Here is a 24110-nt window from a genome sequence, read left to right on the forward strand (position 1 = left end):
CTGACTCTAATGCTGAGCCTGAAAGCCTCAAAGAACTGAAGGACTCTCCAAAGTTCTGTTAAGTTTGGGCAAGGAAGATATAAGCCTTCCACAACTGAGGGTGCAAGAAAAGCTTGTTATGTGTTCAGACCAAAGATCCATCTTGCTATATAGTAGTTGCTTTGTTTTTTTTCCCTGCTGCTAGATTCAGGAAAAGAACAGTGAGAAAAAGAAGACGAAAAAAGGGTGAGAGTTGTATTTCAGAATCTCTCCCTGCCACCAGCAATTTGCCATTCAAGAGTTCTATCAATCAGAATTGTTTCAGCAAACCCAGTGGATTTTTCTTCCACGAACCTATTCACTCTTTCAACCTTTGTGAAACTTCAGTAACCTAAATTATCCTGCAGCAGAGCTTCATAACTCACCTGATGAATGAAGAAATGCTTCCTACACCTACACACAGCAGTTCCACTCAGTGCCCGCTGGTTATCGCTTTGAGAATGAAAACAGCTTTGCAAAGATAACAGGAGAGGGGTTTGGACTCCTGTGCAGGGAGTAGGACATTGTTTTCAATCCTAGGGCTGAAGAGAGTATTTTAAGTGCTATTCTTCCATTAAAGTAGGTCAAAATCTTCTTCCTTATTCCCAGAAAGGGACTTGATGTTCTGACTATCAATAGAGTGCAGTGCTGAGTCAGGTACTTTTCAAGCACAGCTCATCAAGACTTTTGCAAGGAGAAATGTCAGTGCTCCCCACTCCTGTTTGCCAGCTGGATCCACATACAGCCGTGGAGAACATCACAAACTTCAGGCAAGTCCTGAACTGCTTCCTAAAGGCTCTTGCTTTCAACTCAACAGCCCTCACCAATGTCCCAGGTCTTTACAGATGCCACTCATAGCTTGGATACCTGAGGAAGGCACCTTCAAATGACATCAGCAAACCTCAAATTCCTGAGTGCATGGCTTACTTCTGTTAAGAGTTCTCATCTTTACAGCACAGCAGCTGTTTGAATTCTTGCTGCCCTCATTTCACTGGTGGAGGCCAGAACAGAGCCCAACAGTGTCGAGGCAGGCTGCAGCTACAAAACCACTGAGAAACATGCTGTCAGCAATTTATGATTTAATTAAGATATCATGGACATCGCTGTGTCCCTGAAACACGAGGTTAGAATGGCTTATCCCTTATTATGAAATACAGTAAAAATTATGAAAATTAGAACTAGAAGAAGATAAAGTGGCCAGAGAAAATGAGAGCTGAGGAGTTTCCTAATGACTTGATTCAGCTGACAGCTCACTGTGCTTATGTTCAGTTGCTACACAAAGCTTTTATGGTATTTTGCAGTGTAAGTATAGGTATCATAATAAAACTTCTGTAAATGCATTTTTTCCACATCACTTCTGTATTGACTAACACTGAATTCAGTGAATGACACCCTGGTTTATCATGCAATCTTTTATCCCACTTTATTTTCAACCAGACAAATGTTTTTAGAGAAGACACTGTCAAATTTGAAAAACATATAACTGGGGAGGATTATAGCCAAGCTTCACAGAAACTTTCTGAAAACATCCCATCCAGCATACTCTAAATCTTTCAATCAAATTTCCTGCCATTTAAAAAATATGCTCATCTCAAGCATTAATGGAACATCTTCAAATGGTGAGTGCATCTTAAAATAACCTTACCAACTGCTGAAACCTCATGTCTAGATACATTTTTTGTCTTAGTAGCAGCTATGCTGATTCTCTTCTTACTGATAACATCATATGGCCAATATTATTCTTAAATAAAACTAGAAAGAAAAAGCTTACTTTTACCTTCTATAGAGGCCAAACAAAAAACCTTTCAGCAATTAAAACAGAACCAAATCAGTTCAGCTAAATATTAAAAGACATTTCCTTGTTCTTGACTAGCAACTTGACTGTTGTTGTGGACCACATCTTGTGCAATAAAATTAGCACCAGAGCAGGTGCTAATGGAGCAGGTACAGCTGAACACTTAACTAATGCCTGAAGGTAACTGGTTCAAGGGCCTGGTGCTTTAGGTGTCAAAAAAGACAAAATATTGGCAACAGTGTCAGCGTATCTTGTTTCTTGAATCGTCGTCAGTAGATGAATATTGGAGTGGGGTTTTTTGAAATTAACTCCTTTTTTCCAGCTTATACTTTCTTACCAAATTAGCTTTTATTTTCTCAACCCATAATCCTTTAATACTACTCAAAGGACATAATGTAATTGAAATGTAATTGATTAAAAGGGAAATACATCATAAATAGAAACCACAAAAAAGCATTATGCATCTATCAATGGGGAGAACAATGTCATCTGGTTTTGGATGCAAAATCATTAGGCATTACTGCCAATCTACAACACAGATTATACTCCTAATGTCAAGGATATGATGATATCTTCAACGTGCTTCTATGTATAATTTTAGCTTTCCCTCCCTCCCCCTGCTCTGTCCTTCACTGCCAAGGAATTCTGTATAGAATCACTTCCCTAGAACTTTACAGTTTTCAGTACATTTACCTAAAATATGAGGTTCTAGCAGTTTTGCCAAGTTAAACTCCTTTACTTCAGTTCAATCTTCAGACAGTAAAGTAGCCCAGCTAAATTAAGTATAAATTTATGGACTTTCTAGAAATCATGAAAACTTCGCTTCTACTATTTTATTAAGTCTTTATTTAAAAGACAATTTAAGGTTTATAAAAACACTGGCACCTGTAAACCTGGCAGCTTAAGTCAGGGTCTGTCCATGCTTCAGCTACGTTTGAAAACTTACCAAAAATAAAAAAAAGCCACTTACACTGCAGAAGGAAGCAGGGAGTATTCAGCAGCCTTTTAAATTAACTGCAACTAATAAATCAACCTCCTTTTATCTGGATATAATGTAGTTCAATTATACCACTAAATTAAAGAAAGATTTTCAACAGAAAATACACCTATGCTCCTGTGGAGAAAGGCTGATAAGTCTTTAATTTCTGTACCTTGTGGTAGTTCTGGCCTCTCTTTCCAGGAGCAAAGAATTCCAGGAACCAGAATTCCAGGAGCCAGTCCAGCTTTGATAAGACAACAAGCTCTGCCACACTCAGGCATCAAGAAAAAAACAAAAAAGACAACAAAAACAAACTGCAACCAGACCAAAGAACTGCACAAGGGACACAAAAGACAGAATGGACACGAACATGGGGCAAATTAGAGGTTACAGCTACTCCAAGACCAAGGAGTCAGGTGCAGGAATACCCTAATGACCTGTTTAAACATGCTTTTTAAATAAAATACCTCATTTTTGGATAATTAAATACCTCCTTTTTGGATACAAAACATTTGATTACATTTTCGAGTGATCTGTATTGTGTATGTACTCACATATACTCAAAAGGAGTTTCAAGAGATGCATGAAGTTATTAAAAATAAGCACTCCAAAACATAAGTGTGCTCTTGTTTGTGTCAGCTGGGCTCAATTAGCACAAGTATTAGTACAAATCTTTCCTGTTAAATTGAACATTTATAATTGACTTGTATAGAATGAGGCTAAGCTACCTTTTTAAACTTTGAACTCCATCTTCCTATCAGAAGAATCTTCAGTCAAATTTTATCAATGCAAAAGGATAAACCTGCCTGTAAGTTAAAGCAAGTTTAAGCTAAGTTACAAATCTGCCTTGTAAATCATTTAAAAAGAGAGCTTTTAAAACTGCATGAAATGTTTTTATCTAGGAACAATCCAATAAACTTTATTCAGCAGATGTGTTTTCCAAAGAGATGATTGTACCAGGAGGAACAAGTCCATCATCCCCATGGAGCATTTCATGGCTCAGGGAAGTTGTATCCAACAAGCCTTTGGCACCATCAGTGGAGCTGACATGAAAACCCCATTGGTATTTCTTTTAAAATGAAGGAATCCACAACTTCAAATCAGAGCAGGAGTATTTTCCATGAGTAATCCCTTAGTAAACTGTTAAATAATTTGAAACTCTGTGGAAAACTATGATTTTAGGAACATATTTGCAGGTGCTTCCATTCATAAAAGACTAATGCAAATAAAATCAGAGTGAATGAAACAGAGTTGAGCATTAAATTAAAAAATTAACATTTAATGCTAATGAATTTCAGTGGAAATCCACTTGTGTATCATCAAGAAAAAAAAAACATAATCACAAAGAATAATTAAAGAAACATCAGAAAACTGGGAATGAAACAAAAATTATTTATTTCCTCGCTAGAAAAAAAGAAGCAGAAAAACAAAGAAAATGAGACTCAGAATTACTGGGGGAAAAGCAGCTACAGACCATATTTGACTGCAACACCACACACTGTCAGATGCACCAGTTCTGTCACCTTGGTGCACCAGGGCCTTTCAGGAGCTGCTGTGAAGTTTCTTTCACCAACTATTTCAGGATTGCTGTTGATTACTGTACTCACAAAGAACCCATAAAACAACCACTGATTTATGGTTAACACAGATAAAGGGAAGCAACTAGCAAAAAATTTTTCATTGGATGTTTGCAGCTGTGGAATGAACTTCCTTTTACTTCCCTCCATCAACATCTTCAACAGGGGGCAAAACTCATCTAATCATCTGACATTTTGAGAAGTTTCACAGACTGACACACCAAAATTAAACAGGAAAGCATTTTGTAAACTTTAAGATTACATTAACTAACATTTCAGAATTCTAGTGAAGGATTAGGTACCAAGGAAAGTTCAAACCAAGTTAGCATCCCTTTCAAAAACATCACAATTTTATTTAGATACAGCTAAGAGATAAGGGAAGAAGGAAGAAAACTTGATCTGGAGGCATGATACATTGCTTTTAGAAATATTTTTTTAGGGCAAGTTTCTTATGACACCAGAGAGGAGATGTCAAGGACATGAATAGCCTAGTGATGGGGGCACTCACCTCAAAGAGAAGAAACAGCCCATAGTTTTAAGTCTCCTTCCAAAACTTACATACACAGAATCACTAGAAATAGAGAAGCTTGAATTTCCTGAGTCATTACTGAGCTTAATTATCCCTTTTTTTTCCCCTGACACAATGAGTTGAGCTTGCATTACCTGGCACAGAAAGGGTAACAAACCTCCCTTCAAAAAACTAATCAGCTTTGGATTGATGATAACCTGGAACAGAAAGTTTCCCTGCTCCTGGGAAGACACTTTTACCTATTGAGGAGCCAGTGTTTAAGAGCAGTGCTTTGAGAATCAACCTTAAGACTCTTTGATCTAGGGAGGGAATGTGATTTGGATCTGGTGATGGACATCACTTCTTTGGCCAAGGAGCAATCAGGTGGCATTTCTTATTTCTGTCTGCAGTATCTAAGCACCTTTCAGACAGATTTGCAAAGGAAGCCACGCTCACCTAATTGTGCCTGTCCATCCACCCGCTGGGCCCTCCGTAATTAAATCTTTAACTCACCCAGCAAATTTCAGCCAAAAGCTGCCAGTAGACTCAAGGAGAATTAAAAGAATGGCACCAGATGAGAAGGCAGACACAAATTAGAGGCTGTGCCCTGTGAAAGGCTGCAGTAGGACATGAGCAGTAATGATTCCACGACACCTGCCAGTCTCCAGGCACAGCCTGGTCAGCACAGGCAGCTCTGAGAGGAGCTGGGACATGCAGTGCACACGAATTTTGGGAGTAAAACATCACTGTGCCTCCTTCTCTCTGAAAAGCTGACTCGTGCTGCCTGTGGTCACAGGGGGCTTTTGCTTGCTCTCCATCTGCCTCCAGAAGAGCTCACTCAGTTTGAGGATTCTGCCTTGTCTTATGCACAAATCACACACGAAACTGCTCAAATCTGCAACAGGAAAGAAAATGAAGAAGGTCAGGACTTCGAGCAACCTGGTCTAGTGGAAGGTGTCCATGGCAGAGAGGTTGGAATGAGATGATCATTAAGATCCTTTCCAAGCCATTCTGAGATTCTCTGATCTTGAATGTGTGGAGTACACTTGAATTTCATCCATAAAGGACAGAGGGATTTCAAGGTGCTGATGATTTTTGATGGGTTTTGAAGCACTGAGAAAACCTGCCTTCCCCATAACTCCTAACTTTGGGTGTCTACATCCTTTTGCAGATCTGGACTGAAGCGTGTTGCTAGGCTGCCAACAACTGCCAGGCAACAAATCACAGCACACAGATTGAAGCCACGCTTACAATGCAATATAATGAGCGTGTTTTATTGTTAAGAAATCAATAATTTGCATTGCCATAATAAAATGTAAAATGTGATTATGTTTTTCCCAGGGGGTCGAAAAAATAAGAATAAAAAACTCTGTAAATCATTCTTATTGCCTTTCCAAAGTAAAACTTATACATTCATTCTTCAATCTGTTATAAAATCAAATTAATTTCCACTATTAATGAACAAAAACCTCTCTCATTGCACAACATGTAATTAAGAGTGATACTACTTCTTTCTGAGCTCCTTCTATTCATTGCCCTACCAAATTATTAAAACAAAGCAGTTACTATGGTAACTAATTCATTCTCTGCATTATTATATTGTTTCTAAACATCAATGTCGACTCATTCTGACTTACATGCCCTAAATTCCAGTTTGAAATTCTAAACTTCTGTCTTGTTTGTCAGAAAAGCCCTTTACAATCTATGCATTCATGCAGATAAGGATAGCTAGAGTGCAGCTGCTTCTGTTTATTGCAAGAAAATGTAACTTACTAAATTATTTGAGTTTGATAAATTGAAGATGCCTGCATGGAAGTGCAGGGCAGCACTTGGGGAACAAGCATGGGAGGCTGTGGAGCACTGCAGAAATGGGCAAACATGACCATCTGCAGGTTAGCAAAACTAACAGCAGCAATCCAAAATGAGTGGCAGATGTTGTGGAAATTAAGTAACACCTGCCTAAGTGGTATTTGATAGCCAGGAAAAATCCACATGCGTGTGACTGATGCAATCTTCAAGACAGAAAGGAACAGCAGGAAACAAGAAATAGTGATAAAATTGTCTGGGAAAAAGTTTTCTTAGCACTGCATAAAACTACTTCTTCAAATGTGCACTCCTTGACAAAAAGAGGTATTTATCGCGTATTTAATTAAAGCTTATAATTATTCTTGATTACCTATTAGCAGGAGTCATAGTCTAATTGTATTTGAGTGTCATTATCTAGCACACAAGGAAACTTTGTGAAAAATACAGGTAGGATCAAAAGAACTCTTCATCTTTTGCTCTCCTACTGCCATTGCCTGTAATTTTTGTTTTGTTTTTTTGCTGTGTCTCCAGTTAATTGGCAGAATGAAAGGTCTGAAAATTCAGTGCATGGGAGGAGACTTTGAAAAATAAGCATCAGGGGAAAGTGAAACATGAATAATTTTTAACAGCTAATTTCTAGCTTTAAAAAAATCCCAAATACATCTGCTCAAAGTCACAAGCAATTTAAATGTAGTTCTCATAGGAAAGGGAGGAAGAAGGAACCTTTTTATTTAAGCATCTGGGCAGGGCCACAAATCACTGCAGAGTTGTGAATCTCCAGTGGTAGCAAAGGGTGTGTTCTCACCTGCAGCCAGTGCCAGGTATTTTCACAATTAGCAAAGTGTTTTAAAAGGAATCCAAGAGTACTACAACAGCCTGCTGCTATTTATATCCCAGAACGTCTCTGACTGTTTTCTGTCACAGAAAAAGAAGATGCAGAGGCAGCTTTTGTTTTTCTAACCTGCTACCTGACTTCAGAAGAGCTACAGGATAAAACACAGGTTTCTTAACTCCAAATGACCTGTCCATCAGACCACAATGACTTCTCTAATGAGGAGGGACATACTCTCTCCCTGGCAAAGCCTGCATGCAATTCCTCCTGTTTAAAGGAGAGGCACCCTTCAAGTTCAGTATTGACCTCATGGAATGAGGACACAAGAATGGAGCAGCAGAAGCCTCCAGCACTAAAAGTCTGTCTCCACTTTTATTTTCTTGTTTCCACTTGCATAATCACGCTCCCATCCTGACTGCACTAAGGGAAGAAACAAAATAAAATCCTTTTTTGCATCTCAGACTGCACTTCCCTGAGGATGGCAACTGCCTCTGTGAAAGCTGAACATGACTGCTTTAATTAGATGACTATGTAAATTTTTCAGTATGTTTACCTAGACACTTAATCTTTGTACAGTTCAGTTTTCCAGAGCACAGTGTAAAGCAACATCAGAGCATCTTCCCTGACCCCAGGCAAGTACGTATTACCATCAAGTACTTAAGACTTCTAAAGCTTTTAAAATTTTTACCAGGCACTCATCTGCACTGTATAAAAGCTAAATATCTAGTCTGAAAATATTTTTATTAATAGAAGAATAGGAGGAATAAATTCTCTGGAGATTATTCAGGAATTAGAGGATGAGGTGGAGTTATGTACTGGATTCTGACTCAAATATCTGATACTACAAATACAATTAATACAACCCTGTAAAACCAATGTCATGCTATTTTAATTTCTGTATTTAACGCTGTCTTTGACACTAACATTAAAGGAAATTATTTTGACTTTACTACAGTGTCAATATGCAACTTTCTGGATAGATCACAGCTGAAAATTGCTGTTGTAACCAAGCAGTGCATTTTATTTCAATACAGCAATCAAAATGTGACAACACAGATAAAATGCATGATGCTGGACACCACAAAATTGCAGTTTTTCTTTACAACGATTCATAACTTTAATCAGTGATATGAACATTTCAGAAAAGCTTAAATGTCTTAGATTATTTTCTCTGTGAATTTTTTCCCCTCTAATTTTCTTCCTGAAGTAATGCTTTTTTCATTAGCAGCTCCTATTTAGTATCATTTAGAGCAAAATGGGCTTCTAAGCCAATTCTCTTTTCATACAACCTGCACTGTCACTGTAATACCTCTGCAACACTGCAGTCCTTAAGTGGATGCAAATCCAAAGCCTGGCTAGGTGAAGACTCAGATGCAGGTTACTGCAGGAAGCCAAAAGAAAGCTAAAAACCACTTTGCACTGCAAATACTGATATTAAGGACAAAGCCAAAAACCAAACACAAGCCTGTGCATAAGCATTTCAACTATAATTCTAATGAGATAAAGGATGCTTTTGCAGTAAACATAACCCAAATATACAGATAATTTTCCTTTGGAAAGAGGAAAGCAATCTTGTCATGTTAAGATTCCTGGTAGCACCATTTGTTATTTTATTATTTAAAAGTCAGCTTAACTTAGTCCTTAGAATAGCCTCACCATTCTTTGAAGGCAACTTTTACCTAATTCTCTGTATTATCACATATTCAAAAATACTTTCAAAGATTTTACAAGCAAAACACAGAAAAATAGTGTTGAATTGTTAAAATATGCTTGCATGCAATGCACCCAAGTGTGCATTTTTATGTTAAAACACTTGTATCTGAATGTAAAATGGTTTACGTATAGAATGTTCTCCTATAGGTTATTCATAGAAAACTCTGCTTAAACACTTTCATTTGCTACACTTGAAAGGTTTGATGGCTGCTCCTGCAGAAAGATTTTGGTGGCTTTTTCTATCTGATTCCTAATTTAATTTATACTGGATTGCTATGGAGAAAAGGAATTTACTCCAGTTCAAATCCTTATGTATTTGCTGAAGGCACTTAAGGTTAGAAAATCACATTTTTGCAAAGGTTAATTGGTACTTTATGAAGGAGCTACTTTGACTTAGGAAACAAATGATAAAATATTAGGAATCTTTTAGCTCCCTCTGCTGCCCTAATCCTTCACTAAGCCGCCTTCTGAAGTCTGTCAAAGACACCCAGAAACAAGGAAGCCCATTAATCCCTTTTAAAGAAACATTTGGCATATTAAGTATGCCCAGTACTAAGATCAGTACATAGGAAGAAAACTCAATAAAGTACTATTTGATTTACCACTGCCTGTGCATTTTATTATTTCCTTTCTTTCTCCAGTATCTGTTGCAAGTGAGACAATGAAGAACATGTTCAAATTTGGATGCCAATTAAGGAAACTGGAATCTCTTGTTCTCCCAGGAACTTGACATCTGTAATTCCCCTTGACATGAGAAAGAGTTATGGGCACTCACTGCCTGGAAACATTTATTCTTCCTTCCTCTTATACACAGATCAACTTATGTGGTACAGATCAAATTCAGTAAAAAATCCTTTTTGAAATTCAGGGAAAGTCCAGACCTTGTCAAAGCAGGCCATCTTCTTACTAATTTCCAGAAAACTGCCTCATTCACAACTGCAAGAGGTCAAATCTACAAAAATTAGATAGAATCCATCAATGGTCATGAAAAAACACTTGGTATTTGTCAATCTGTACTTCCCACCGGCTAAGAAGCCAAGATATTACCAGCACAAGAAAAAGAAATCAGGAAAGTGAATACATTTTTCTGGTAGTTAAGTCACTCTTTATTGCAAGATTTCTCTATCAATTTGGGAACACAATCAAATTCAATTCATATCTGGGTTTTTCCCTGTGGATTCCTCCTAGAACCATCAACATATTCCACATCAACTATGAGCTGAAGATTCATCTTATTAAATCCTAAGCAGAAAAAAGAAGCCCTAAAAACACAGATGTTTCCTTATAGGGAAAGAAAGCCCAGGCCATATCCTCAAATAAAAACTATTCATTTATCATGCACTTTTACTGTCCTTCAAAGTGCATCACACTTGGGTATTTGCCAGTAATCAAACCTTCCCAAAGAAAGACTGCCCTTCAGAAAAGCCAAGATGAGAGATTTTATCTGAAATTTCAGAAATTCATCCCATTAATATGCACTTTCTTTTCCAATTTATGATCCCAGCCAACTCTTCATTTCTTAGGTAATAAAGCATCACTGTTAAAACAGCTAAAAGACATTCCAAGTTTTCTTCTGGGCACTTTTTAAAAAGATGAAGGAACATGCATATAAAGAATAACATCAATACTAGTGCTGCACAAAAAGGAAAAAAAAATGATTGCACATTCTGAGTGCTAAGATGCTTTTTGCTTCATCAAAACCAGAAGGAAAACCAACAACAACAACATCTGTCTGGGGACAGACAGGGTCTTCACAGACTTGTACTTGGCACAGTCTTTGCTGTATAAATATCACATGAGGTGCTCTGGGAAGGAATTCCTGATTTCAAGCAATTACCTAATTGGGAAAGTCACTCTCAATTTTCCATTTCCAGCATTGTGCTGTACTTTAATCCCCAATACCTGTGCAAACAAGCAAGAAGAAAGGAGAGAAGCCCCTTTCTTCCTCCACCAGTGTTTCCTAAAGCTTGGAAACCCACCAAAGGCAGTGTGTAATAAATACATAGTGCTCAGACATCCAGAGTAATGTATTTAAAAATAATTCACAGTGTACACCAAGCCCGTTCACAGATAATTCAGACAATCCCCCTGCATGCAGCCACCTTCTGTTCCTTCCTGCTTCATCTATCAGCATCCAGCAAATGCAACAGAGGTCAGACATCCCAAGGTAACTGCCAAGCAATGGTCAGTAAAACATACATGCATTTAATTAAAGATTTCTATAATATAAGCAAATAAACAGAATTGTTTACAGTTTGTCACAATATAAAGCACAATAATACCTTAATTAGAGATAACAACTTTTCAAAATGCCAAAAACATTTTGAATTTTTCAAATTACCCACAAAATGAACACATTTTATTTTTGCACTGTGACACTTCCAACTGTTCTGCCAAATGTATACTACTATAATTATGCTTTGCAATCACCAGCATCACCGGAGAGGGGGACAAAGAACAATATAATCAGTAACTAATTAATCTTTCACATGTCTTGATACCATTTATCTCCAAGGGAAGAATCCTAAATGTTATTTTACAAATTGTGAAGTGAGTTTCATATTAGCATCTCAGAGTGCCTCGAATCATGGCCTTATGCCTAAGCATAATTCACAGTTACTGGTGGGAGTTAGAACCCCAAATTTAATACCTGGCTTTTTTAAGGGATAGTCTTCAATGGCAGAACACTGAAATGTGCACAAAAAATATAATTGCAAACTGCTTCCGGATTAAAAGCAAATATTCAATTTAATATTTAAGAAATCATCAAAGGTAATCATAGGTACCTCAGAGACAAAACCACTCAGCTACATTAGGGTATGTTATGTTCAAGAATTCATGAAAAAATACACATTTAGTGTAGTTAGCAAGGTATTGCAGCCTATTTTTAAGTGAACTTGCAATAGAAATAAAGTGCATCTTTAAAATATTCTTTTCTAAGGGAAAGTTCAAGAGAAGAAAGCAATGCACAAACTGATCAACAGAAAAGCTGACCAAGAAGATAAATCAGCTTTAACAGCTCTACAGCTCATTACATTCCCTGAGCTTTGTAAAACATCACACGTATTTCTAAAATATCAAATATTTAGGTTGTGTTATGAAAGGCACATATATCAGAGAAAGACTCTGCATAATACATTTTTAAAGCTGAACAGTACCATATGTAGAAAAAAAGCCATTATAAAACAAACCAACCCCCCTAGTTTTTAATCCCTTTTTACGCTCTTTCAAATCATCAGACAGGGAAATGTGTTTACAAGCCTCAAAGAGCATTTGAACATATAGACACACAAGAGCAGAACACAGTTCCAACACTTGGAAGCCAAATTGGGTTCCCATAGCTACAAAATTTCAAGCATGTTTCCATATCTGTAGTTTTACCCCCTCTCCTCCTGATCATCTTCTGCCTGGCCTTCCCACTCTATTTTCCCAACCTGGCTATTTGGTAAACGGGATTAAGGAAGCAGAAAGTGGCTAAAACCCCCCCATTTTTCCTACATTACTCTTCAAGTGGATCAATTCCCTCCACTTCACAGCCACAGAGATTTTACCACAGGATGGATGCAGTGAATTGTGCAGGGCAGGGAAAAGCAAGCCAGACAAAAGGCACTGATTAAACAGCATCACTGGATGTGAGCACGAAGCCTGGGGCAAGCCACTGCTATTTCAGTCACAGTGGCTGCTGGTCTGTCACCTCTGTCCCTGGCAATGTTCCTTCCCACGTCATCACACATTTCTTGCCTCTTAGGTTGTTCTGTTGCTCAATATTAAATAAGCCCATAAGGAGGCTGGGATTGCACTGAGCTGCTCTAACTGCTGGCTGCCATCGAAAGGGACAGGTTTGTCATTCTTCTACACAACTTGCAGATTCAGCTGACTAACACACAGGCCATAGAAAAAGAAAAGTTAATATTCTCCATTTTTTATTGAAGAGCTGGATACAGAAACTCTAGGATGGGGAACTGAGACTGGGAGCAGAGAAGAGGAGCATGCACACTCCTAGATCAGTTCCAGCTGATCCAGCTGCAGAGATGCACTGAAAGTGAGGCAGCCTTCCCAATTTCATCATCCTCTGCAGTCAGTTCCCCATTTCTCTGAGCAGGGATCAGTCTCCAGTGAGCAGCTTCAAGTGGCCACTTGCCCAAGCATCCTAGGTGGCACACAGTAACAGTTTGGACCTGGCAACCATGGGTGGGCTTGGCCACTTTTAGAGCACTGACAAGGAGATTAATCACCCAAACCAAATGTGGAGCTGCCCCTTTGATACTTGGATGAAATGTCCTTTTCTCTGGGTACTTTAGGCTAAACAGTCCCAGCAAGCCCACTGAGCTTTTCCAATGCCCCTTCCATGCAACTGCTCTGTCAGCTGAACAGTGACCTGTTTTTACCGAAATGGAAAATACGCCAGCAAAAGATTTTAGTATGAGTCAACTTCTCAGTGTAGCTCAGGGTAGAGTCACACTCACATTGGCTTAAAGAAAGAGATAAAAATCCACTGCTAGGGACTCCTCATACAAAGCTCCTGGGAAGGAATCTCAAGACCAACATGTGGAGACAAAGGTTTCACCTCCAGTTCACATCATCAGCCGTGATGCAGAGACCATGTGCACACCAGTCTGTAAACTGTCTCCCATCGCGTCAAAAAGAAATTAACTATTCCCTTGCATTTCACTGAGAAACTAATGTTCTAATATAAAAATTTATTTAGCCCAGACCATCTTATGGTATGTTCTTAAAAACAGTATAACTTATTCCTTGACCAGCTTTCATACCAGCTCTAAAAGCACTTTTGGAGAGAGTAGCAGGAATATGCAATTCATCTTTTATGACCTAAGGTAAAATGACAGTCCCAAATGACTACAACTCCTTTCACTAGAATTCACACTATTTTTATTAATACACTTTTAACATTTGGGGGTCTCCTGCAATTTTTGTTTCATTTTCATCTGACTTTTTACTTCTTTTCGAGGATCAGATACAAGCCATGAAATCAATCTACATGAAGCAAGCCTGTAGAGTAAGACTGCTGAAGCATTATGTGGTCATCTTGCCTTTTGGCAATTGTTGTTTTATATAAACCCACAATCTTTCACAGTGTTTGGGTAGAATGTTGTAAAATGCTAAGATGAAAGCCAGCTCAATTGCAGAACAGGTCACAGATTAGTTTCTTTTATTTGTCTAGATCAGTTTCCACCCAAAAACCAGGATTTGTGCACATTCCATATTATCTCAACAGGAACTACAACTCAATTAAAAATACGTGGAATGACCAAAAGAAAAAAATTTAGAATTCCACAAAACCAACACAGTTAACATTAGAAAGTGAAATGTCCAACCTTCAAATATGCGATCCAGACGTTGCCGCTTCACTTTGTGTTTGTCCATGAGAGACGTAAAAGTGGAAGCTCAAAGAACGTCCCCACACAGCTTGGTGATGCTCTTCTCACACCAGCCACCAGGCAGAAATGCTCAGTCTTTTACAAGCTTATTTCCACCTGTAAACAGAAAGATAAACTTTAAAATACATCATTTTTCGCACCTTTGTCCAGATGAGCTGGAGATGATCTGTATGCAATCTAAAGAATTTTTAAAAACCACAAAGTTCTTGAATTATATTAGGTAAACTGGTATTTATTTCACAGTAAACTGTGTTCTAAGCACAGAGATACAAAGCACACGGCACAACTCGGCCCAACCAGTATGGAAATGTTCCAAGACAGCTGCTGTTCTGTGCCTTTCCACTGTCAAATACTTCTCTGCCCTTCCACTGAACAAACCCTGAACTAACACAGGCACCTTGGGCAAGCACAGGTCCATATTCCTATAAATTGACAGAAACACGTTTACCTGAGATGGAATTGAAAAGCCACAACTTTGCATCACAAAGCTCACAGTGAGACAAAATACTCCTTTCACTCTTAATTTTTGGGCTCTTGATGATGATGTGATCCAGAGTTTCAGCTTGGAAGTTGAAGGAAACCAAGTCAAGGGGCACAGAGGGAAACGCATCACGGTGACAGCAGAGAATGCCAACATCTCTATCAACCAAATGGCATTTGGAGCAGGTTTCTGCATGACTAGGCAAAGCTCTTTGGCAGCACACACAGCCAGGCACTTTTCAGATACCGTGGAGCTGGGCAAGGCAGCATAAGGGCATTGCAACAAGCAGGCTGCATTTGAAGCCAAACCACTGAGAAGCAGCAAGGGGGGATGGGGAGAGAGGAGGAAAAATCCCTCAATGAGAGCCTAATCAGAGCAGCAGAATATAAAATGCACATGAGCAAGAGGACGTGGTAAAACTATGGATACAGATGCTCTAAAAAGCATAATCAGAGCACCACTTCTATTCACCTTTCAATATCTGAGTAGACTTTGAGAAACAAACACAGAGTACACTGCAGTAGAAGCGCTGTGCACACTAAAATGAGCCAAATAATCCACCTCCCTGTTTCTTTTTATTCCTGCCCAGCAACTTTCAACATCAGTGGATAGGATTAAATGGCCTTACAAGTGACTGAACCTAGAAATCTGCTTGTTTCTTTCCAGAGGCTGAACTGCACTAAAACCAAACATAGGCACATTTCATTAACTTATCAGCAAGATTCATGAACCCCGAGTGAAATTATAAAGAAAAATATTTTGAGTATTGAGAACTGCACATTTGCATTTTAGCTAAGTATCTTTACCAGTACTGCCTTGCTTGATGCATTTGGACTTCTAATGAAGCTCCTTCTTGGTTTTTTTTGGTTTTGTTTTTTTTTTTAATTTAAAATGGAGTTAATGTGCAACATTTATCATGCTTTTAACTCTTCATTCGCCTCATCATCCTCTTCACTTCCCCTCCACACCTCTTTATTCTCAAATCCAAGATTCTTCTGCTGTTTTGCAGTGTCTGATTTCAGCTGAATATAACATCCCATCATGAAGGGGAGAAAAAAAACTGATGAGGAATGCAGAATCCCTTTTTTTTTTTATACTTTTTAAAAAACAAGGACTGTTGCTATTTTAAAAATTCACTTTTACATTTCTCAACATTGGTATTCCTCCAAAATACAATGTTCTTCAATACTGAATGTGGCTGTGTTATAAGACTGCACAAGCATTACATCAAATCTAACACACATTTTATAATCTTAAAAACCAACCATGTAAGTATAGAACTATGTAATGGCCAGCCTTGGCCTAAGCCAACACCCCAAACCTGTGCACAGGATCAGCCTTAAACTAGTCTTTAATTGATTTGCTTATCTTTTCTCTTTTATAATTACTACCTTCAATTCTCACATAGAAAGATCTAAAGACCAAACCAGAATGTAATGAACATTTTAAACACAAGTCTTGGTTTAAATCTGTGTAGCTTATTTAATTTCCCATCTTGTAGAAACACACAGGCCTGCTGGCCTCCTTGTGCAGTTTTGTTTATTCATTCAGCAAAAGATTTTTCCACTGTAGTCACTGCATACAAAGCTGGATGACAGCTGTGAAGAACAGACCATCTGTAACTATTGACCCACCACTGAAAGTGTCACCAGATGTTTTCTATCTGTCTACAGTAGCTTCAAAGTGTACCATATAAATCAAGTAATTTTTTTGCTTTCAAGCATTGTTTTAACATTATTTTATTGATAGTAAGTTGTCATAGGTTTAAAAAAAAATTGAGCAAAAATAAATTAACATGTTAACACTATTCCAAGTTGAAGCCTCACAAGGTTTTATTACACATCGTGTTCCAACAGAAAGAGCAGATGATGATATGGGAAGCACTTCCCAGCAAAACAAAAGCCCTGTAATTGTGGAAGTGTTACTTACTGCAATTGCTAAACCACAACATGAATAATTGTATTTGAGAAATTCACTAAAAATAACAAGCACAGTGCCTGATGATCTAAAAACCCGATCACCAAATACTAAATAGTATTTAAGACCAGACTCCAGTAGTTCAATATTTTAAGATTAAGTGAGAATACAAGTGATTTAAGAACATATAGTGCTTATCATATATGTCAAGTAGCATCTACAAAGCCATCAATACCATCAATGCACAGAACTTTTGAGCAGTACACATTTCGGATCAAAATATACACTGTTGCAAACAATATTAGAGTTTTTCCTTCATTTATGCAGATGATTCCAGTGTATTTTTAAAGATATTATGTCTCTGAGTATTGCTTAAGGAAGGAAAAGCTTTACTCTGAGACTCCAAGATAAAAGGAAAAGTGATTCTCCAACATATTTCCAGCACAAAGAGCAAATCCTGGAGGCTAAAACAGAAATGATAAACAAGTAAGCCAACTTTGAATTCAATTTTCAAAACAGATCATACTGGTAATGAATAAAGGATAAACATTAGCTGTGAGTGAGAAGATTTGAAGGAAGGCACATTGAAAAACCATGATTTCTCCAGGGAAAGAGAATGAAAAGGAAGCAAACTAAGACATTAATTTTTTTTTAGAGAGCAAAACAGTACGCCAATTATACACACCCTGTGTATGTGTGGGTTGTGACAAGATCAGAGAAGGACTCCCCTCAAACCCAAAATGCTGCAGCATGCAGTGTTGGACCATTTCCTCTGCATCAGTCTAATGGGGAGGTTTGGCATGGACCAGACTGTTTCAGCTAGGTCTGAAGAGAAAAACTGCATCACCTCAGATTGGGTACCTCACTCCCAAAGAGATCCAGAGGATAAACTCTGCTGAGCACAGACCTTCACCCACAAACTGCACAAGGTGGAGTTCTACCTTTCCCCCACTATCAGTTGCAGGCAGAGATTTGCAGGCCACCCCAAAGCACAAGATGAAGCATAAGAAATCCAAAATAAATCCACAGAACAGATTGGCAGGTTATTAGAGGATAAGGCCATGAAGATCTGTGTTACCCTTGGGAATCTCAACCTTCACTTAACTCAGCCATGCTAATTTACACTCCTTTGTCTGAAACTACAGTGAATTATTCAAATATTTTTCTTTCTACTAACAACTATCAAAAAGTATAATGTAAGGCTGTCACAAGAAACACTCTAAGTTTACTTTCCATATTCCAGTGCCATCAGTTTTGATGATCAAAAATCAGATAAATTTCCAAGACAAGCCAGACTAACACTTTACTTCTACTTCCTTCCCACCCCAACTGATAACATCTCTATTTTCCATCACACCTCACAAGCCTTTAAGTGGCCATTCTGTACAGCCCTGGAAGCAATAAGTAAATAGAATCAAAGTGGTTTTCTTCATGTTAGAAATACTTTAATTTTCCTAAATAATTATACATTTTGTTTTGCAGTAACTGTTTGCTTCAGTTAATAAAGTTATCATTTAGTCCAACCCTCCTGCTATGGGGAGGGACGACTTCCACTAGACCAGATTGCTCAAACCCCATCCAACACAGCCTCCAATAAGTCCCCACACTCCTCTAGGCAATTGTTCCAGTGTCTGATCACCCCCACTATCTTTTTCATAAAAAGTCTTTATATTCAAGTCAGCCATACCTCAAAGTTATTACTAAAAAATGGAAATGTATCTAAATTTCAAAATATTTCTGTAGTACAAAGCAAACTATCTTGTGTTTGGCAGAAGAGAGGATCTAATCATGTTGATGAAGAGACAAAAGTAAAATGACATAAAAATGCTAAGAGAAATTTCTTTTATATGAACATTAACTTAAAGATGTATTTACTCAGTAAAGCAGTCAGCTTTCTCATGCTACGGCACAAAATGGGCTCTAACTCTGTGAAAAAGAAAAATAAAGTTTATGATATAAGAAAGAAACACTCCACTTTAAAAAGCTCTACAATTTGTAGTTGAACCTTTCTAATGTCAGCAGCAGCAGTATCAGTTCTGTATAAACCACAAATTTTGGATCAGAGGTGTTTCATAATGGAAGTTAGGTAATGCTTACATCTTGAAATTATACAGTGTACTACACCTAAACGTGGAATATAACAAACAGAAATATCTGGGGTTTTTTTTTCTTTCTACATTCCATTTTATAAAAGTATTATTTAACAGTACTTATCCATTGGTGTTTGAAAACTTTCCAATTAAAGATATGGAGGAACCTTAAATAGGAGGATGAGTAAAAGAGGACAAAGACATTTGTTTGGGTATTTCTTCAAAATGCAGCAGGGAGTGGTACAACACTGGAACATCCTCTTTGGAAGTTCTGCAGGACAGCTTTTGTTCTTACATCCTTTCCTAAAGACCCTGTGACTTACACTGAAAATTTCTGCAGTATGAAACCTTCACATTACTATCACTGTGCTCAAAAATATTCCTGCAAAGATTTAAGCTGCACTTAAAAATAAGTATGGCACATTGAGCAGAACAAAAAGAGATTAATTGCCAGAAGAAAAAGTATATGTAAGCCTTTTTGTGCAAAAATTGAAGTTATTCCATCTTGTCTTATGAAATCTAATACTGAATTAAGGAGGAAATATATAATTATATTTGCCTGTCAGACAATTTATCTTGCCATTAAGGATGGCTAAGCCACTTTGCCTTACCATTAGATGTCAGTACAGTCTAAGAGAAACTGTACAGGGAGCTTCAAGATCAATAAATTAATCACAAAAAAATGAAGCCATTACGAAATTAGACACCAAAACATATGTTAGCTATTCAGAAAAGGACTAAAACCCCAAACATTCTAAAGACATTACCTAAATCTAAGGTGAATCTGTCTCAAAAAGATGGAGGACCAGAAAAAGTGCCTGAACAGGCAGTAGGCATGGTCCAAAGCATGAAAGAGCTTGCTGAAAATCTCCCCCAGCCTGTAGACAGTATGACTGAGTAGAATACAACAAAGGCACATAAAATACATCCATGTCTCACCTCAATGTCTGGGGAGCACACAGTGAAACAGCAAGCCAGAATATTGAAAACAACAGGAAGCTGTCATGGAGAATGTAATTAAATTGTAACATCTGGTGTCACAGGTATTGTGGATGCCAAAACCTTAAGTGGTTCTTAACAGGGATAAGACAAGTTTATGGAAAACACATCAGTGGCCACTGATAAGAACAACCACAACACCAACCCAGGTCAGAAATCCAGAAGCTGGGAAATGTCAGCACGTGCTTTGTTCTCCCAGTCAGCAGTGACTGCACGGTGTTCCACTGACCAAATGCCTGTTTGGTTCAGCATCCAGCCCTTGCCAGGAAATGGGGTGCTGAACAAACAGGAGACTTCCTTCAAGCACAAAGCACTCCTGGAGCCAGAACACGGCAGAGATGGAGCTGCAGCCCCTTCTGACACACGGGCACCCCTTACCTTCTTAGGAAATGCAGAGATAAATTACAAAATGGGCTGACCCAGCCATGCAGAAAGGGAGGTTTAAAGCTCACAGGGATGCACAAAAAACACCCTAAGTGCAAAATAAAGCTGAGGTAAGTTGTTACTTATTAGTACTACTAACAAGTTAGTACTAACACACACTCAAAAGGTACTACTGGAATCATCAGACTGACCATCTCTCCAATGTACAGCCTAAGAGACACCTAGAAAATCATCATAATTAAAAAACAGTAAGTGCCATAGACTCCACCCTAGCACACAGAAAGCTCTTCCAGCAGTAGCTGTCCTTTATTACTGACTGATTTTCCTTGTCAGTTTGGCTTAAACTTCCAGTGGTTAGATTTTTCTTGCAGCTTTGCCTGGCAGACATAAGAACTCCCTCATGTTCTTTGCACAGGTACCTCTTAGGTATCACCCAGCCATCCCTTGGTCTACTTGCAAAAGAGTCCAAGCTCCTTGATACTCTCCTAGGAAGTCGAATTTCTGATCCTAAATTAATGCCAAACCTGTGCACCCTTAAATTCAAGTGCAAGTCACTAAAATACTGATTAGTGAGTACTAGAAGAAGACAAAGCCTTTTAACTGCAGGAGCAGTTATACCATATCCAAAGCAGAAGAACCTTTACCACTCCCTGTCACAGTCCTTGAACACGTTCAGGGACCACATCTGAGATTAAAAGACTTTGCACTCGCTTCAGCAGTTTGTTCATCACTGGTGCAAAGCCATCTCTTTTTAGGATGGGGTTCTCTGCCCCAGGAATACAGCCAACAGTCTCCCCTTCTGTATTTATGACCCAGAATTTGAATACAGTTTCACAGAATCATTCAGGCTGGAAGAGAACTTCAGTATCATCAGCAATTTTTTTCTCTATTTATGAGCAAAGGTGTTTTTTCCTGTTGATAAAAATGTTCAAAATAAGGCCAAGAACACTCTTTGTCAGCATGCCACTCAAACCAAGCCTTATGGGCTTTTGACATATTGTCCACTATTTTTTAATACTGTGAATTCCTTTTTGGACTATGCTTTCTTTTCAATTACTTTAGCACCAAATAAAATGCCTTCCAAAATTTAATGTAATAATTTGATAATCATAGGCCCTTATTTTCATAGCACAGGACTGTAAAATGGCCTTTTTGACAGGGAACATGGTGAAAACAGTAGAAGAGGTTGTGGTAGTAATTCTATCATTACAAGCTTTTTATGAGGTATTTGTCTTCACCATAAGGGGTTTTTTCCCAGAGCTTTTTTTTTTCCCCTTAGCAGCATTCTCTCTCAATTATACATCTGTCCACAAGCCAAAAATTACTCACTGCTGAAAATGAATTACTGCAGATGTGTATGGCTACAGACAGATGGGAAGCATCTTTGCTATCTCAGATTTCTAGGTCATGAATAAAACTTCAATGAAGAACTCAAGCTATTAGAAAATTATTAAAGGCTAGAGACCTAAGACACGTACATTTTTAAATAAAATTGAACTCATTTCTTTAGTGTCAGAAAACACTCACTGAGCAATATTGCAGCTATGATTCTCATCAAACAGTATCTCTAAAAACTTCCATTTCAGGTATTCAGCACGAGCTTCTTCAGGAAGGCCAGCATTGTAACAATCCTCAGCCATGAACAGATTTAAAGGAAGGAAAATGAATACATTTGTTTGGTGTGGTCTAACATCATGAACCTGATCCACTCACATGTTGAATTCCTGGCGTTGCCTCTCACTCTCCTGACCTGAGGAATTGAACCTGATGGATTCATCCTTCACTTCACCCACAGCTGCTTTGGTTTGTAAAGCAACACAAATCCACAGCCCAGTGCCCAGAGATCCTGGCACTGCTGCTTTACAAAGTACTTTGGAACTTCCAAGTAAAAACCATCCAGAAATGTCAAATAAATCAGTTGCTAGATCAGTGTTAATCATTTCTGCATTTTTCAAAATCTGAAAAGAAAGAAAAATACACTGAAAGAAGCTCAATCTCCATTCATTTATTTTCTGAACATGGAGAAGAGCTGGAAGCCTTCCTCCTTTTTGGAGATTTGGATAGAAGAGACAGCAACTGTGTAAATGAATGAAACACAATCTCAGGGACTCTGAGAGACAACAGCAGTGAAACTGAACTGCCTCTAATTCAAAACAGAAGATTATCATTATTTGAATCAGAAACTCAAGTGAATAATATGTATTTAATATTTTCACGCACCTGAAAAAGCATAACAGGATGCAAAGTATTAGTCTGCACTCATGTCAATAAAAAAGCTAATGCCTTGGTTAATGAATTCTCTAAGAAAGGAAACAATTACTGGTGAATTTCATGAATCTCCGCTGCTAGAAAGGATTCAAACCACCGAGGAGAAAAGATTACTTTTAATCTTTTATTGATTTATTGATCCTTTTTTTTTTGTCTCCAAGAAAGACACAAACCCACATCAAAATGCCAGGTACATTGACTGCGTGCCTACTCCACATGTGAAACTGGTTCATCTGTCACAGATCTGCTACTGGAAGTAGCCCGTGGATGTCCAGAAACCTGTGCTTTACAGCTTAAAATTCCTGGTTAAAAAAAACATATGCTTGTACAATGGGAAAGAAAGAGCGGGGGGGAAAAGGAAGTTCTAATCTGAAAGAAATAATAATCACATCTAAAGACATTTAGATTAGAAATTTAGTTACATCTAATTAAGTTTAGGCAAAGAACTGTGGGGCTGGTGTTTTTTTCTGTACACCACCTCATGTTGGATACTACGAGTCCAAAGGAAGCCCCTAAGCTGATGTGAGCCTTGGAGCACCTCTGCTGTGGAGCCAGGCTGAGAGAGCTGGGGGTGTCCTGCCTGGAGAAGAGAAGGCTCAGGGAGACCTTGGAGCACCTTCCAGTGACTAAAGAGGCTTCAAGAAATCTGGAGAGACTTTTGACAAGGCCAGGGAGTGACAGGACAAGGGGGAATGGCTCCAAACTGACAGAGGGCAGGGTTAGATGGGGTATAGGGAAGAAATTGTTTACTGTGAGGGTGATGAGACATTGGAATAAGTTGCTCTGAGAAGCTGTGGATGCCCCATCCCTGGAAATGGCCAAGGCCAAGAGAAGCTGTGGATGCCCCATCCCTGGAAATGGCCAAGGACAGGGCTTGGAGCAGCCTGGGATAGTGGAAGGTGACCCTGCCCATGACTAGGGGTAGAACTGGGTGATCTTTAAGGTCCATCCCAACTCAAAGCATTTTATGATGCTATGGACATGTGCATCCTTGCTGCTGTAAGAAAGAACATCAAGTCCTGGGAAAACATTTTTGAGATTGAATACTTTACTTTCCACTCAAAAAGTACACTGAGCAATATTTAAATGTTATGCTTGTGCATTATTTCTTCAGTATTACTTTTATACCTAGAAAATATTTTAGAGAAATAACTTTCTACACATAAGGCAAACACAATTCTTGGTTACATTTTTCATTTGCCCGTATTACTGCCCTGTGGCAGAAACATATCAACACAGCAGGATCAGTAGCACAACACCACAAACCTTTATTCTAAGGGGTTTTTTCCCCCTATAGAAAGCTAACATTGCATCTTTTCCAGATGTCAAGATGTCCAGTACAGC

At 38.3% G+C, this 24110-nt stretch overlaps 1 protein-coding gene across 2 annotated transcripts in view; it reads right to left on the reverse strand.

Annotated features, from left to right (window-relative positions):
- CTBP1 (C-terminal binding protein 1) overlaps positions 1–24110 on the reverse strand; it is a 240701-nt gene that overhangs the window by 169844 nt on the left and 46747 nt on the right. For both annotated transcript variants that reach the window (XM_063401448.1, XM_063401447.1), the window contains exon 2: positions 14565–14723. In XM_063401448.1, coding sequence (XP_063257518.1) covers positions 14565–14613 — 49 coding nt within the window. In that variant the 5' untranslated portion in view covers positions 14614–14723. The remainder of the gene's footprint in view (positions 1–14564; positions 14724–24110) is intronic.

The sequence above is a fragment of the Prinia subflava genome, chromosome 7 (genome assembly GCF_021018805.1).
Source record: "Prinia subflava isolate CZ2003 ecotype Zambia chromosome 7, Cam_Psub_1.2, whole genome shotgun sequence".
Lineage (NCBI taxonomy): Eukaryota > Metazoa > Chordata > Aves > Passeriformes > Cisticolidae > Prinia > Prinia subflava.